This window comes from Capra hircus, chromosome 26 (genome assembly GCF_001704415.2).
Source record: "Capra hircus breed San Clemente chromosome 26, ASM170441v1, whole genome shotgun sequence".
In the NCBI taxonomy this organism is placed as follows: Eukaryota; Metazoa; Chordata; class Mammalia; order Artiodactyla; family Bovidae; genus Capra; species Capra hircus.
In genome coordinates this window covers 5,861,268-5,876,632 of record NC_030833.1, presented here as the reverse complement: position 1 = coordinate 5,876,632, position 15,365 = coordinate 5,861,268, and the positions used below count along the sequence as shown (strand labels likewise).

Below are 15,365 nucleotides of genomic sequence, written 5' to 3'. Positions count from 1 at the left end.
AGTCCATGGGGCCACAAAGAGCTGGACACGACTGAAGTGACGGAGTACACACGGACCTAGAAATAGCCTCTCCTCTGGGGCTGACTCAGCAGACTTTCAAGGCAGGGCCCTTACTGCAGCTCCACTGAGCGTGCCATCCGTTCAGGGAGCTCTATGCATTCTGGACAGCTGGGAACACCCGTGCCCCAGTGGCCCTGAGTGAGCTCTGAGCACCGTTCACCTGGCAGCATCCCAGGAGCTTCGCCTCCCTTGCCAGCTGTTCTTCGGTCTTGTGGAATTTCACAGCACAGATCGGTCCTCAGCCACAAACTCAAGGGAACCCGAAGGAAATTCCAGGAGCTCTCTCTCCGCCTGGCTCCCCTCTTTCAGCAATTCCTGCAAATTCTAGCTGCAATTCTACAGAAGACCAGGTTTTGTTTAGGTTCTCCCTGCCTGTGCCACCGCCTAGAAACTGCCATCCCATCTGCCTGAAGTGTCTTCCTTTTCTCCATTCCCACATTCTCCTGCTCCCCTTGGGTCACAGGAAACTCACATTCTGCTGTGAAGCACGTGCCCAAAGCTCTCTTTCCCAGTGTGGTCTCGCGGAGTTCTCTGGTCTACGGGTCCATGTAGACCCTGACTTGGCACCGACAGGCTGCCTCCCTGAGCAGAGGACAAGAAGGGACAGCAGCGCTGCCGTCTGGACCTCCGTGCCCCCAGCACCAAGCGCGGCTCCTGGCACACACCAGGCTCCTGATATACTTTTTAAAGCAATCCAGCCCAGTATCTCCCCTTTGGTCCATCTGCTCCCCTAGAGAAGGAAGAGGACCTGGGACAAAAAAACAAACAGAGGACACTATGAGCCCACATGGGACTCACAAACTGCAAGGAAGTGCTTAGTGGAAAAGCCGCAGGAAGAAGAGCTGCCCAAAGCAGAAGGAGAGCTGGGGGCTCTATAACACCTCCTCCCATCTGATTTGGGCAGAGCCCACTTTCTCCAGGGCCCACTCTGACGTCCCGGGGGTGTCCCCAACTATTGCTCTCCCGACAAAGGCTGCTTCCCGCTCCTCTGCCCCAACACCAAGCCAGAAGCACAGCGGCAGAGCTGACGTAGCTAAAGCTTCCTTCGGCCGCTCCTAACAGGGTCTCTGGGCCTCATTTCCTGGGTCTCGCAGAAATCTTCTCTTTGGAAAAACAGGGCTCGTATGCCTCGCACAGCTGTGGTGGGGATCAATGGGGCAATTCAGAGACCAACCAACACAGTTCCCTTTGTTCCAGCCCCATCTCAGCTCTCCTTGCACAGAGTGGTGCAGACACTCTGCCCTCTGATCGTTTCGCCCCCATGCCCTCTCCCCCTTCACATCAGCTTTCTCAAAACAGGCAATTCACACGGCCTTCTTTGTCACTTTCTCCTTGGCTCATGTGGTTGGAAAATATCAGTCTGAAACTTCCAGATCAAGGCTTTGGACCTGTATCCTAATCACCTGGTTGTCAAGTTAAAAAAAAAGATTTTTGTACTCCGCCATAACAAAGATTTTAAAAGCCATTAAAAAAAAGACTCAGCAACATGGATAGACCTAGAGGTTGTCATACAAGGCGATGTAAGTCAGAGAGAGAAAGGCAACCATCATATGATTTGCTTATATGCAGAATCCAAAAAAAAAAATTATATAATTATATATATTTATATATATAATATATTTATATATATAATTATATATATAATTATATATATTTGACTCTGAACTTATTTACAAAACAGAAACAGACTTACAGACTTAGAAAATGAACTTATGGTTACCAAAGGGGAAGGGGAGGGATAAACTAGGAGATTGGGATTAATATTGTATGTCAAGTAGATAAACAACAAGGACCTTCTGTATAGGATAGGAACAATATTCAATATTTTGTAATAAGGGGAAAGAATCTGCAAAAGTATACATGTATATGTATTTGTGTATCACTCTGCTGTACACCTGAAACTAATGCAACAATGTAAATCAACTACAGTTCAATTAAAAATGAGACTATGTTACTCTGTTTAAAATTCAATGATTTCCCAGTGCACTTAAAATCTAAAAGCTTCAAAATGAAAAAAAAAGAACCAGAGGTTTCTAGACTCTCCCCTTTCCCAGAGCCTAGGGGTCTATATTCTTAGAAAGGTCTCCCCAGGGCTTCTGCAGGACTCTACAGCATGAGGGCCATTCAGCCCTTTATGAGGTGACAAACCCCATTCAGAGCAGAGCAGGTCTTCGAAGGGAGGCTGCATCTTTCATGAGAGATGTCCTGCTGTACTTCCTGACCTAACCCTGGCTTTACCAGGCAGGAATCAGATGTGTGTGAACTCACCTTCTCTATCATCTCTTGTCAAAGATGGAACTGACAGGTGGCCACAGGACTGGGTGAGATCTGAGCAGAAATTGTTCATTCAGCTCAAGCACAAGGTGGTGACTAATCCCTGAGTTGTCTGGGGATGGAGACTGCTAAGCCAAGGGTACAGAAGGTCACCGGTCCCTGTCACTTGGCACTTTGAGGGTGGGGAAGGAGAGCGGGGATGTTCACCCAATTTAAACAGGATTTCCGGCAAGCGGCGGCATCCTCAAAGCACTGGTCACAATTAGCCCTGGCCCCAGGGGCCACGTCTTCATGCCATGGCTCTGCTTCAAAGTTGGGGATGACAGAAAAAGACACACCAGTGCATGAACTCCAGTGATGACTCACCTCACGGAAGGCTGCCTCTGTGCCATGCCCGAAGCTCAGCTTTCTTATAGATTATCTCCCTTAATCCTCCCAGCAGCCCTCTATGTTGGATGCCACCATGGTTCTTATGAGCACAGATAAGGAAACTAAAACTCAGAGAGATCAGGAACTTGCCAAGGTCACTGAGCTAACAAGACCCCAGGAAGACTCCATCCAGCGCCTCCACTCTTAGTCACACATCCCACCTTTGACTCACATCTCCTCTGCCTTCACTTGGCTGAAATGTAGCCACGGTCCTCCTACCCACGCCCAGCTTCCTGATCAGTTCATTTCAGTCGCTCAGTCATGTCTGACTCTGAGAACCCATGGACAGCAACATGCCAGGCCTCCCTGTCCAGTTTACTCAAACTCATGTCCATTGAGTCAGTGATGCCATCCAACCATCTCACCCTCTGTTATCCCCTTCTCCTCCTGCCTTCAATCTTTCCAGCATCAGGGTCTTTTCCAATGAGTCAGTTCTTCACATCAGGTAAACGAAGTATTGGAGTTTCAGCTTCAACATCAGTCCTTCTAATGAATATTCAGGACTGATTTCCTTTAGGATTGACTGGTTGGCTCTCCTTGTAGTTCAAGGGACTCTCAAGAGTCTTCTCCAACACCACAGTTCAAAAGCATCAATTCTTCGGTGCTCAGCCTTCTTCACAGTCCAACTCTCGCACCCATACATGACCACTGGAAAAACCATAGCCTTGACTAGATGGACCTTTGTTGGCAAAGTAATGTCTCTGCTTTTTAATATGCTGTCTAGGTTGGTCATAGCTTTTCTTCCAAGGAGTGTCTTTTAATATCATGGCTGCAGTCATCATCTGCAGTGAGTTTGGAGCCCCCCAAAATAAAGTCTGTCACTGTTTCCACTGTTTCCCCATCTATTTGCCATGAAGTGATGGGACTGGATGCCAGGATCTTAGTTTTGTGAATATTGAGCTTTAAGCCAACTTTTTCACTCTGCTCTTTCACTTTCATCAAGAGGCTCTTTATTTCTTCCCTTTCTCCCATAAGGGTGGTGTCATCTGTATATCTGAGGTTATTGATATTTCTCCCAGCAAGTTGGTCAAAATGATGTCAGATCAGTCTCAAGCGGCTCAGCTGTAAATGTTCCAGACCAACCTGCACTTCACCTTTCGTGGAATTCACAGTGCAGTTAATGTGGAGATGTCAGTCAGCAGGCATACTCCTTGCCATACCAAAACTCATCTCCAACCTCAGACCTCTGTGCCTCTTCAGGACCCCACCCCCTCACAGCCAGCCTCCCATTGGCAAGGGCAGGGAGGCGGGGAAGAAAGTGGTCAGTGGAAGCACTGATTCCCAAGGGTGGACACTCCATCTTTTGCCTCTTGGGTTTCCTCCTGCATCTGAACAGAGGCTACCAACCATTGTCAATGGATGAGTGGCTGAAGCTTCTAGGAAATTCTAGAAGGATCACCCACTACACTCTCAGGTCCTGGCCATGAGGCACAGGATTCTGACCTATTCACTGGGTGGCAAAGTGAATTGAAATACTTATTGTCCTTTGCGAAATGTCCTTTTCTTAGTCCTGACTCTGGAGGGCTCAGCACCTTTGCTGCAGCCAGAACCACCAACACATCCCAGAAAAGCATCACTCGGAGGCCAAGACTTCAGGAAGAAAAGCGAGACTCAGAAGCCTCTGATCTGGGGAAGTCTCTTCAGCTTGGTTGGGAAACAGGCAAACTGTTCTGCACCTTTTGGCTACTACGAGCAGAAAGGGAATGTTTGTTTCATCTTCTCTTAGGTCTTGATGACTCTTTATTCCCTGAATAAAGTTCTCTGGAAGCTTAAGCACTTAAAACTTGAGTGTTTTTCTTTCATATTACCTAAGGGCTCCTTTCAACAACTGGAAAACTTTCATCAAAGCCCAGAGCGGTGTTTCTCAACTTCCAGTGTGTGTGTGTGTGTGTGTGTGTGCATGCTCAGTCATGTCAAACTCCTTTGTGACCCCATGAACTGTAGCTCGCCCGGCTCCTCTCTCCACGGCATTTTCCAGACAAGAGTGCTGGAGTGGGTTGCCATTCCCTTCTCCAGAGGATCTTCCCGACCCAGGGATCGAGCCCACGTCTCCTGTACCTCCTGCACTCTTTTCCACTGGGGAGCCTCAGGGACATCACAGCCACAGGGGCAGACACGCCTGCTACCAACCGTGCTGGAGAAACCGGACAAAAGCTACGAAGCAATTGTTTGAAGACGCTGGACACACACAGTGGAGGGCTATAATTCTGGAGGGACGGGGAACCAGAGAAATGAGCCCTACACCTGTCCCCACAGAGAGGCACCTTCCAGGCTGTGTATCAGGAAGGGGAAACTTGAGAGCCTGAGTGGAGGAGGCAGAGGTGAGGATTCAGAGAGGCTGAGGTAGCCAGAATCAGTGCAATGAAATACCAAAGAACAGCAAGGAAAGAGAGTTACAGTAACCTGCAAAGGGGCCCACCAGTCTCTGACTGAACATGACTTGCATGTGGGAAAAGAAACCGTCTGCCAACGGGAGAGACGCAGGAGGCGTGAATTCAATCCCCGGGTCGGGAAGACCTCCTGGAGAAGGAAAAGGCAACCCACTCCAGTATTTCTGCCTCAAGAATCCCATGGACAGAGGAGCCTGCAGGGCTACAGTCCATGGGATCACAAGGGTCTGACACAAGTTAGCAACTGAGCATGCAAGCACACACGCGGGGAGAATGACCTGAACGCAGGAAAAGAGCTACTAGACAGAAGCCCGTCAGACGCTTCCAGGAACTCACTCAGAGCTGGAGACAGTTCGTGTTCCCACTGGCCCTGGTAGTAAGATATCACAAACCCGGGGCGTTAACTGGTGTTGAGAACTGTGACTTGTGGGGCTGAGCTGTGGGGCTGGAAGAGACTCTTGAGAGCCCCTCAGACAGCAAGGAGATCCAACCAGTCCATCCTAAAGGAGATCCACCCTGAATATTCATTGGAAGGACTGATGCGGAAGCTGAAACTCCAATACTTTGGCCACAAGATGCAAAGAACTGACTCATTGGAAAAGACCCTGATGCTGGGAAGATTGAAGGCAGGAAAAGAAGGGGATGACAGAGGGTGAGATGGTTGGATGGCATCACCGACTCGATGGACATGAGTTTGAGCAGGGTCTAGGAACTGGTGATGGACAGGGAAACCTGGCATGCTGCAGTCCATGGGGATGTAAAGAGTCAGACACAACTGAGTGACTGAACTGAACTCACAAGGAGCGGGCCTTAATAGTGGGGCTGAACTATGGAAAACAGTATGGAGGTCCCTGAAAAAAACTAAAAATAGAGTTGCCATATGATCCAGAAATTCTACTTCTGGGCATTTACTTTACTTCACTCGCTCAGTCATGTCTGACTCTTTGCAACCCCATGGACTGCAGCACGCCAGGCTTCCCAGCCCATCATCAATTCCCAGAGCCCACTCAAACTCATATTCATGAAGTCAGTGATCCCATCCAATCATCTCATCCTCTGTTGTCCCTTTCTCCTCCTGCCTTCAATCTTTCCAAGCATCTGGGTCTTTTCCAAGGAGTCAGTTCTTCGCATCAGGTGGCTAAAGTATTGGAGCTTCAGCATCAGTCCTTCCAATGAATATTCAGAATTGATTTCCTTTAGGATTGACTGGTTGGATCTCCTTGCAGTCCAAGGGACTCTCAAGAGTCTTCTCCAACACCACAGTTCAAAAGCATCAATTCTTTGGCACTCAGCTCTCTTTATAGTCCAACTCTCACATCCATACATGACCACTGGAAAAACCATAGCCTTGACTAGACAGACCTTTGGTGGCAAAGTAATGTCTCTGCTTTTTAATATGCTGTCTAGGTTGGTCATAGCTTTTCTTCCAAGAAGCAAGCGTCTTTCAATTTCATGGCTGCAGTCATTGTCTGCAGTGATGTTGGAGCCCAAGAAAATAGTCTCTCACTGTTTCCATTGTTTCCTCATCTATTTGCCATGAAGTAATGGAACTGGATGCCATGATCTTCATTTTTCAAGTGTTGAGCTTTAAGTCAACTTTTTCACTCTCCTCTTTCACCTCCATTAAGAGGCTCTTTGGTTCCTCTTCACTTTATTCCATAAGAGTGGTGTCATCTGCATATCTGAGATTATTGATATTTCTCCTGGCATTTCTCCTGATATTTCTCCAATCTGTGCTTCATCCAGCCAGGCATTTAGCCTGATGTACTCTGCATATAAGTTAAATAAGCAAAGTGACAATATGCAGCCTTGCCATATTCCTTTGTCAATTTGGAACCAGTCTGTTGTTTCATGTCTGGTTCTAACTGTTGCTTCTTGACCAGCACACAATAAGGTGGTCTGGTATTCCCATCTCTTGAAGAATTTTTCACAGTTTGTTGTGATCCACACAGTTAAAGGCTTTGGCATAGTCAATAAAGCAGAAGTAGATGTTTTTCTGGAATTCTCTTGCTTTTTCTATGATCCAACAGATGTTGGCCACTTGATCTCTGATTCCTCTGCCTTTTCTAAATCCAGCTTGAACATCTAGACGTTCTCAATTCATAAACTATTGAAGCTTAGTGTGGAGAATTTGGGGAATTACTTTGCCAGCATGTGCAAGGAGTGCGATTGTGTGGTAGTTTGAGCATTCTTTGGCATTGCCCTTCTTTGGAATTGGAAAGAAAATTGACCTTGTCCTGTGGCCACTGCTGAGTTTTCCAAATTTGCTGGCATACTGACTGCAGCACTTTAAAAGCATCATCTTTTAGGATTTGAAATAACTCAGCTGGAATTCTATCACCTCCACTAGCTTTGTTCATAGTGATGCTTCCTAAGGTCCACCTGACTTCACATTATCCAGGCAATACTATAATTCAAAAAGATATGCACCCCTATGTTCATAGCAGCTCTATGTACAACAGTCAAGACATGGAAGCAACGTAAGTGTCCACTGATAGGTGAGTGGATAAAGAAGATGTGGGACAAACAACACTGGGATAATATCCACGCATTAAAAAGAGTGAAAGGAATGGCATTTGCAGCCACACGGATGGACCTAGAGGTTATTATACTAAGTGAGGTCAGAGAATAAGATATCACGTGATACATCTTATAAGCGGAATCTAAAATATGGCACAAATGAACTTATCTATAAAACAGAAACAGACTCAGGAACATAGAGAACAGACTTGAGATTGCCAAGGCGGAGGGGTGGTGGTGGAAGGTGAACTGGCAGTGTGGAATTAGCAGATGCAAACTCCTAAATACAGGATGGATAAACACCAAGGTCCTGCTGTATAGCACAGGGAACTATATTCAACATCTTGTGATAAACCATAGTGGAAATAAATACGAAAAAGAATATTATGTATACGTATAACTGAATCACTTTTTCATACAGCAAAAATTCAAACAGCATTGTAAATCAACTATACTTAGATCCAATAAATTTTTAATACATAGTGAGGCTCAATTAGCCCAAGACCAGGGTTCCTCAGCCTCCACACTGAGGACGTCTCAGGATGAGCAGCTCATTGTTCTGAGGCTGGGGACTGTCTCGGGAGCTGCAGGATATTTAACAGCATCACGGCCTCTACCCAGTGGGTACTAGGAACATCTCTCCTGCATCGTGAAAACCAGAAATGTCTCAATGTCTGCAGGCATCACCAAATATCCTCTAGGGAGTAAAATCATCCATGATTGAGAAGAATTGCCTTGACCAAAGTCTGCCAAAAAGTAAGGCTCAAAAGGATCAAAGTGTTTTCAAGTGATGTAACCTCACGTCAGAATCAAGTTTAATGCTCTTTGAAGGAACACAGCAAACTTGACACACACACACACGGCAGACTCGGGTCACAAGGGCCTTGGCTGGGTCATAGGCATGTATAGCTTTTAAAGTTCACCAAGAGAAGACAATCCAGTTACCCACTGACAGATAAACAGATAAAGAGAATGTAATACATACATGGGTATATTTGTGCTAAGTCGCTTCAATCCTGCTTGACTCTTTGCGGCCTTGTGGACTGTAGCCCACCAGGCTCCTCTGTCTGTGGGATTCTCCAGGCAAGAATACTGGAGTGGGCTGCCACGCGCTCCCGCAGGGGATCCTCCCGACCCAGGATCCGACCTGCATCTCTTACGTCCTCTGCACTGGCAGGCAGGTTTTTACCACTAGCATCACCTGGGAAGCCCCAATACATACATACTAGAATAGCATTCAGCCTTAAAAAAAGAACAAAACTCCACCATTTGTGACAACATGCATAGAACTAGAAGACATTGTGAGAAGTGAAATAAACCAGTCACAGAAGGACAAATGGCATGGTTTGCCCTGCAGTGTTCCACTTACATGAAGTATCCAAACCAGGTAAATTCGTGGAAACAGAAAAATAGAACAGTGGTTGCCGGGACCTCGGGGAGGGGGAATGTGGAATGCTACGCATAAAACATAAAACTTCAGTTACGCAAAATGAGTAAGTTCTAGCACTTTCCTATATGACACAACGCCTATGCTTAATAATATGACACTGTTACTTCAAAATACGTTAAGGAGATAGATCTCATGATGCTTTTACTGCCAAAAAAAAAACAAATAGAAAAAGCAACACAAGGAACATAAGGAAATCTTTAGCAGTGATGGGTGTGTTTAGTACGTTGGTTGCAGTGATCATATATCATGGATGTGCGCATACGTCTAAGCTCGTCAGAGTGTAGTTAAATATGTGCAGAAGTCAGTAAATAAAAAAAAAAATGATGAAATGTTGCCATGATGCTTAAATTCAGTTGGAATTGAGCACCACAACCCCCCATTCCCTCCCTCCAAAAAAGGATGATTAGGAAGAAGAGGCAGAAATGCCAGAGGTTTGAAGAAATGTTGAGAAGCATGGCCAGATGGTGACCACCAAGCACAGAAGCTCTCCCTGGCCCATCTAATGATTAAATGCACCCGAAACTGTCACCTACAAAAAGACAGATGGGTAAGACGTGGCTGGCATGTCCTGGCCCGTGCCTACCATTAGAAAGCCTCCAAGTATCGACAGATGCCACCTCACACTCCAGCACTGGGAGACATAGCACATCTCTGGATTCTACGTGGCTTCCCTTCCTGAATCAGGGAAATGGTACACGCGGCCCTAAACAGCAGATCTTGGAAAGCAGCCACGCTTGCAATGTTGACAGCAACCAGAACCCAAATGCACATCCACCTCCTTGCCCAGTTACAGTTATTCTGATGTCCAAAATTTGTCAAGTATGTTTGCAGAAGGACAAAGGTCCTGAGCATACTGTACTTTTTTAATAGTTTGGGGCATTGTTGGAGTCAGCAGGGATTGCGGCTTTACAAACGTGAAGACCGGGGTCTTCAGCCTCCTCACCACCATCTGCCTCCAATCCTCTCTGCCTTTCAGCACAACACATATGCTTGCTGTTCCTATTTAAAGGTAGCTTCAGACAGGGACTGAGTGTGGCTGGACCATCCTGGAGCCAGAGTTAAGCTGGGTCACTGCCTCTCTCGGATGAGAGGCAGTATCTCCAAGTGTTAACACAGGTCAGAACTAAGGTGATAGTTTTAGAAAAATGCCAGCCTTAGACCTTAAACTCAGCTCAAATAAATCTGTAGGTCCTCCTGGGAAGGACCTGAAATCCATAAGGTTTTTATAGAAGCAAAATACACCAAACTCACTTTTCCTGGAGAGGCAGCCAGTTTCTTTAATCCAGCACCTTTGTGCATTGAGAGTTCATCCCACTGACCAGGCTCATTTTTCACCCCATCAGGTACTTTATGGTTAAAGCCCTGGCAGGTTAACCAATGGCCTTGGAGCCTTTGAGAGAGAAGGGGTCACTGGGCCAAGTCTAACAGAACCCAGAGGCTGTTAATTGGGCTCTCATCAGTTCAGCTTGAGAAGTGAGCCAGGAAGTTGCCTTCCTGCTGGGTTTCCTACCCTAAATGGTGCTGCCATTCCCCAGTGGGAATAACAGGGAGAACAGTTCAATGGATGTGGAATATTTTAAGCTGAAATGTTTGCTAGTGAAAGAACAGAGCTTGGAATTCAGGGAGATCAGAGGATCAGATCCTGTCTGAGTGTTCAAACTTGGCCTGCACTTGAGCGGAGGAAGCAGGCCCTGCCTGGGCCACCTTTCACATCACAGACATGGTGAAGAGAGTTCAGTTGACCTGATTGCTGTGGGTCTCAGACTCACTTTAACATAAGACTTGCAACTCCAGGTTACTCTCAAGCAGCAGGCACACAGCCTCAGTTGTTGTCTGTATTTGGAAATGGGGGTTGGAGCAGAGTTGAGTCACGCAAAAATGCTGTAGCTGTGGCCGTCAGTATAATAGAAGTTTTTACAGTCTCCTACAAAGATACAGTTTTCCACACTGTTCCCTTCAATGCTGCTAAAGGAATAAACAAAGTTTTATGCATACAAAAAAAATTGAGGACACAGGAGCTGCTCTTTGCCATTGAGGGTTTAAAACGGACCCATGAACACTTTTTAAAAATGCAAGCTGATATAATTCAACAAGTTTTTCTCTCTCTCTGGAGGACTGAAAAATAACCTCAGCGAAAACTACACAATGATAAAATTCTGTCCCCATCTGATTAATTCTTTGTGAATAATAACATCTCTGGTTTCCTTCAATTATATTCTAATTGCACACCTTTTTCTCTGGTTGATTGGGCAATGAACTAATGAACAACTATTACTGAATTTAATTAACACCATTATTTCTGTGGCCTTTATATCTCTGTGGTGAACATGGAAATTCACAATCCTGGGGCTGGTACTGGGAGAAGCCAGCCTTGAACCCAGTAGAACAGGTTCTGACATTGCCCTGGAATAAGGAAGCCCAGTGTGGGAAACAAAAGAACTAGGGGTTTTGCCAGCATTCATGGGAAGCCTTTCCTAACAACAGCATCAGTATTCAGAAAGGTTACTTCTTCATAAAACATTAGCAATTTGCATGTTACATTTATCAAAAGGGATGGGTAAGTGAGCTATATGGGAATCAATTACAATGTCATTCATAATTTATTCCATGTACAATAAAGACCTGATCAGATTTCATGTGTGTTTACCTTCTGGAGGATAACTGCTTGTGGCTTATTCTAGTTACAGAATACAAATATACTTCAGAGTAATGTGTTTATCTAACTGTGACATTCTCAATCTCCCAAGTTCTCCTTTTTTCTCCCACAAAAAGTAGTTCCTGTTTAAAAATAAGATCTCACTATCAAAAAATAAAAGCCCATTCTTACTGGTGTAACTTAAATCATTCTATGTTAACTTGATCAAAGCAAGGCATAGATAATCTCCTGCGAAACACATCAGGAAACAAATGGGAATTTGTTTTTAAAGACAGATGATTGCAAACACACAGAGCTAAGAAAATTTATCCCCAGAAATAGACTGCAGTTTCTAAATGTGGATACAAATTATCCAGCTCTTTGGAGCACTATTAAAGGTTTGTAAGGGCAGAAGTGTGTCATGTGTAAATTTCAGTTATCCAATTCCACCCGCCACCCCCACCCCCCACCCCCGCCTCATATTTCAAAAACTGAAGTAAATTAAGGGATGAGAAAGTCTTTTCCAAATCCTTTGAGAAAAACTAAACCGATGATTAATTTATCAGACCAGATAGAACATCTGAGCTGTCTGTTTGAAGAGTAGCACTCCATTTCTCGGAATGAGGTGTGCGCCCCAATTCAGCCTTACCTCATATCTGCTGGCTGGCTGCTCAGCTGTCTTCAGGCCTTGATACATACGGATGATACAAACTTTGGCTCTTCTCTGGGAGGGAAACCAGTTCCTCTTCACAAAATCCATGACCATCACATGGTTTTTCAACTCTGTACTGAACGTTTTGATCTGAAAAGTTGGGTAGACGACTGTGTCCGTGTGGCGGGCCACATTCCCTTTCTGATGAGTTTTTGTAGGAATTCCAGACTGCTGCATGATACGCAGAGTCCTGTGACTTCAGCGAGCGAGCCTGGCAAACACAGTTTTCTTTGTTTCATGCAGGTATCGAGTGCAGCAGGAGGCACTTGGAAAGTGCCTGAGCTCAGACCTCTCCCGGAGTCTTCCAGTTCCAGGCTGCGGTGTTTGCAAATCCCAGCCGTAAAGCACGTAGGGTCTGCACGTGGGAACCCTGAGAGGGACCTTTATGTGCTATGAAAATGCTCCTTCTTGACGCTGCCCGCCCGCCTCCAGCACTTCCACCTGGGTTCTCGGGTCAAAGTCTCCTCTGATTTCAAAGGCACACTCCTTTTTCCCACTACACTCAAGTCCTGAACGTAGAATCCACCCGGTTGCAGCAAGATCCAATATATGTTTTCAGTCTCCAGTCCCTCGATCCAAATAAATTATTTATGGGGCACTGTACAAAGGAACCAGGAGGGATAATTGCCGATTTTCAGAATTCCTGCTCTTTTGTTGCCAGGACCGAGAGGAACAAGAACAGACTCCTACTGACACAAAGGGTGACCTCAGCCCTGGAGATGATAAGAAACGCATTCAAGTGAAAAAGAGAAGTCAGCACAGAGGCAGCGAAGGCTAACGCGGGCGTCAGAGACTCGGAGCTCGGGCAGGATGCCCTGGGAGCCACTCAGGGGGCTGTCCTGGCTTAGCTGAGGGCTCCAGTTCCCGCACAACCCTGTGAATTCTCTCACTACCCAGAGTCTCATTTTCCCCATCAGGAAACTTGAAATAATAAGACTTGCTCTTCACAGGGTTGTTGGGAGGATCTGGTTAGCAAAATGGTGAGACAGTAACTTCCAATAGAGTCATATAAGGCAACACTTCCCAAGAACAGCTAAATGTTTTCTGCCCGAACTGTGTTGCACACAGTTCTTCCCATTAGGAAGAACAAATCTGACTCGGTATCAGATCTGTTTCTTTTACTTTAACCTTTGCATTTTGTTGCTTTTGCTGCAAGTTAAGAACTGGTTGCCTAGAGCCTGACACTGTCAGAAGGGCCCATTCCCAAGGCTCTGACCTTCAAGGGTATAACACCTTTCCATTCACACAGATATAAAAGTTTCATAACAGAGTATAGCGTTTGCATTATTAGAGGTTTATAGTAACATTGTGACCTCCCTGGACAGTAGTGAGAACAAAGGACTCTGGCTCCAGAGAGGTTCGAGCAACCAACCACTTTCCCTCCCTTTTAGTAAGAAAGAAACCCGAATTCTAGCTTGGGGAAGGTGGTCCTTGGGATACGAGTCACCATCTTCTCTGCCTGTCGGCTCATATTAGAAAATTATACTTTCTCCAATTGAAATAAATAAATAAATTTTTAAAAATAAAATAAAAAGAAAATTATACTTTCTCTTAGTATCCTTGCATTACTTGTTGAGGCAGTCCAAGCACCAGTTGGAAAAGAATTTCCAGATGCAGAGTACTGCAGAAAGGAATGTTTATTAAGAACAAAGAGTGGAGATAAAGTGGGCACTGCAAACGTGGCGGGCCAACAACCCCTAACAGACTGGGGAGAGGTGACAGTTTTTGTGAGTTAGTAGCCAATTTTTATAGCCTCAAGCCAAAGAAGATTCCTGCTGGAAGACAGGCATTAGGTGATTGGTTAGGGTGCTATAGAGTGAGTACTGTAGCCCGTATCTTTGCCTAGTTTGGGTTCAGGAAGCTTGTTAGTGATGATCAGGGGCTTTGGGCAATGGAGAAAGGGGCTCAATTAGTTTTGGAGGTGACCTTGGTTCTGGGCTCCACTTCTGTGGCCTTGGGGCAGGTCTCAACCCACTTTATGCTTTTTGTTTAGTCACTATGTCGTGTCCGACTCTGTGCGACCCCATGGATGGTAGCCCGCCAGACTCCTCTGTCCATGGGATTCTCCAGGCAAGAATACTGGAGTGGGTTGCCATTCCTTCCTCCAGAGGATCTTCCGGACCCAGGGATTGAACCCGCATCTCCTGCATTGGCAGGCAGATTCTTTACCACTGTGCTTCCAGGGAAGCCCACTTTCTCCTTTAGGTTTAAACTGTTTGAGTTTCTATCAGTTGCAACCAACAGAGTTTGGGCTAACCCTTGAATATGCATTATGTTATTAAACAAACACACATGACATGCTTCTTCATGCCGGGTGCTGTACAGGCGGCAGAGACTCAAAGATGAGAGGACACTGCTTCCAGAGTTCACTGCCCTGCAGTGGGATGGCCACCAGATGAGCAGGTCCCCACAGGACAGGGAGTGCTTCCAATAAGGAGGTTTGCACTAGCTGATGGAGACCCTAAACCCTCAAGGAAGAAGGGTATCACAGTCTTGAAATGCCTGCTGGGCTGCTGAACCTCCAAGGCTGGCCTTGCAAGGACAAAATCAACCACAGGCCTTCACTTCTCACTTTCCGTGCACGCATTTTGCCATAAAACGTCACAGCCACGAATGGGAAAGCACTAACTGCAAATAATCATCACTCTTCCTGGAAGACAACTACCTGAGCCTTTTGCTAATATTTTTTTTCTTCTTAAACCAACTAACTCAGTCATCTATAAAAGCTAGATCTCTGACCTTATTAATGTCCTGCAGTAGATCCTACTTCATTTCCCCAAATTGGTCCCTGGGGCTACTAACTAAAAGGCTGTACCATTGTTAGCAGTTGGAATCCAATGACATCAAATCAACATAAATAAGCCTTGAATGTATTTAATGTTGAAATATATGTGG

General features: G+C 45.7%; 1 protein-coding gene across 1 annotated transcript in view; it reads right to left on the bottom strand.

Moving 5' to 3' along the window:
• The window catches only part of C26H10orf90 (chromosome 26 C10orf90 homolog), a 243,569-nt gene extending 230,461 nt beyond the window's left edge, over nt 1-13,108 (bottom strand). The window contains exon 1 of the mRNA XM_013975309.2: nt 12,408-13,108. Coding sequence (XP_013830763.2) covers nt 12,408-12,647 — 240 coding nt within the window. The 5' untranslated portion in view covers nt 12,648-13,108. The remainder of the gene's footprint in view (nt 1-12,407) is intronic.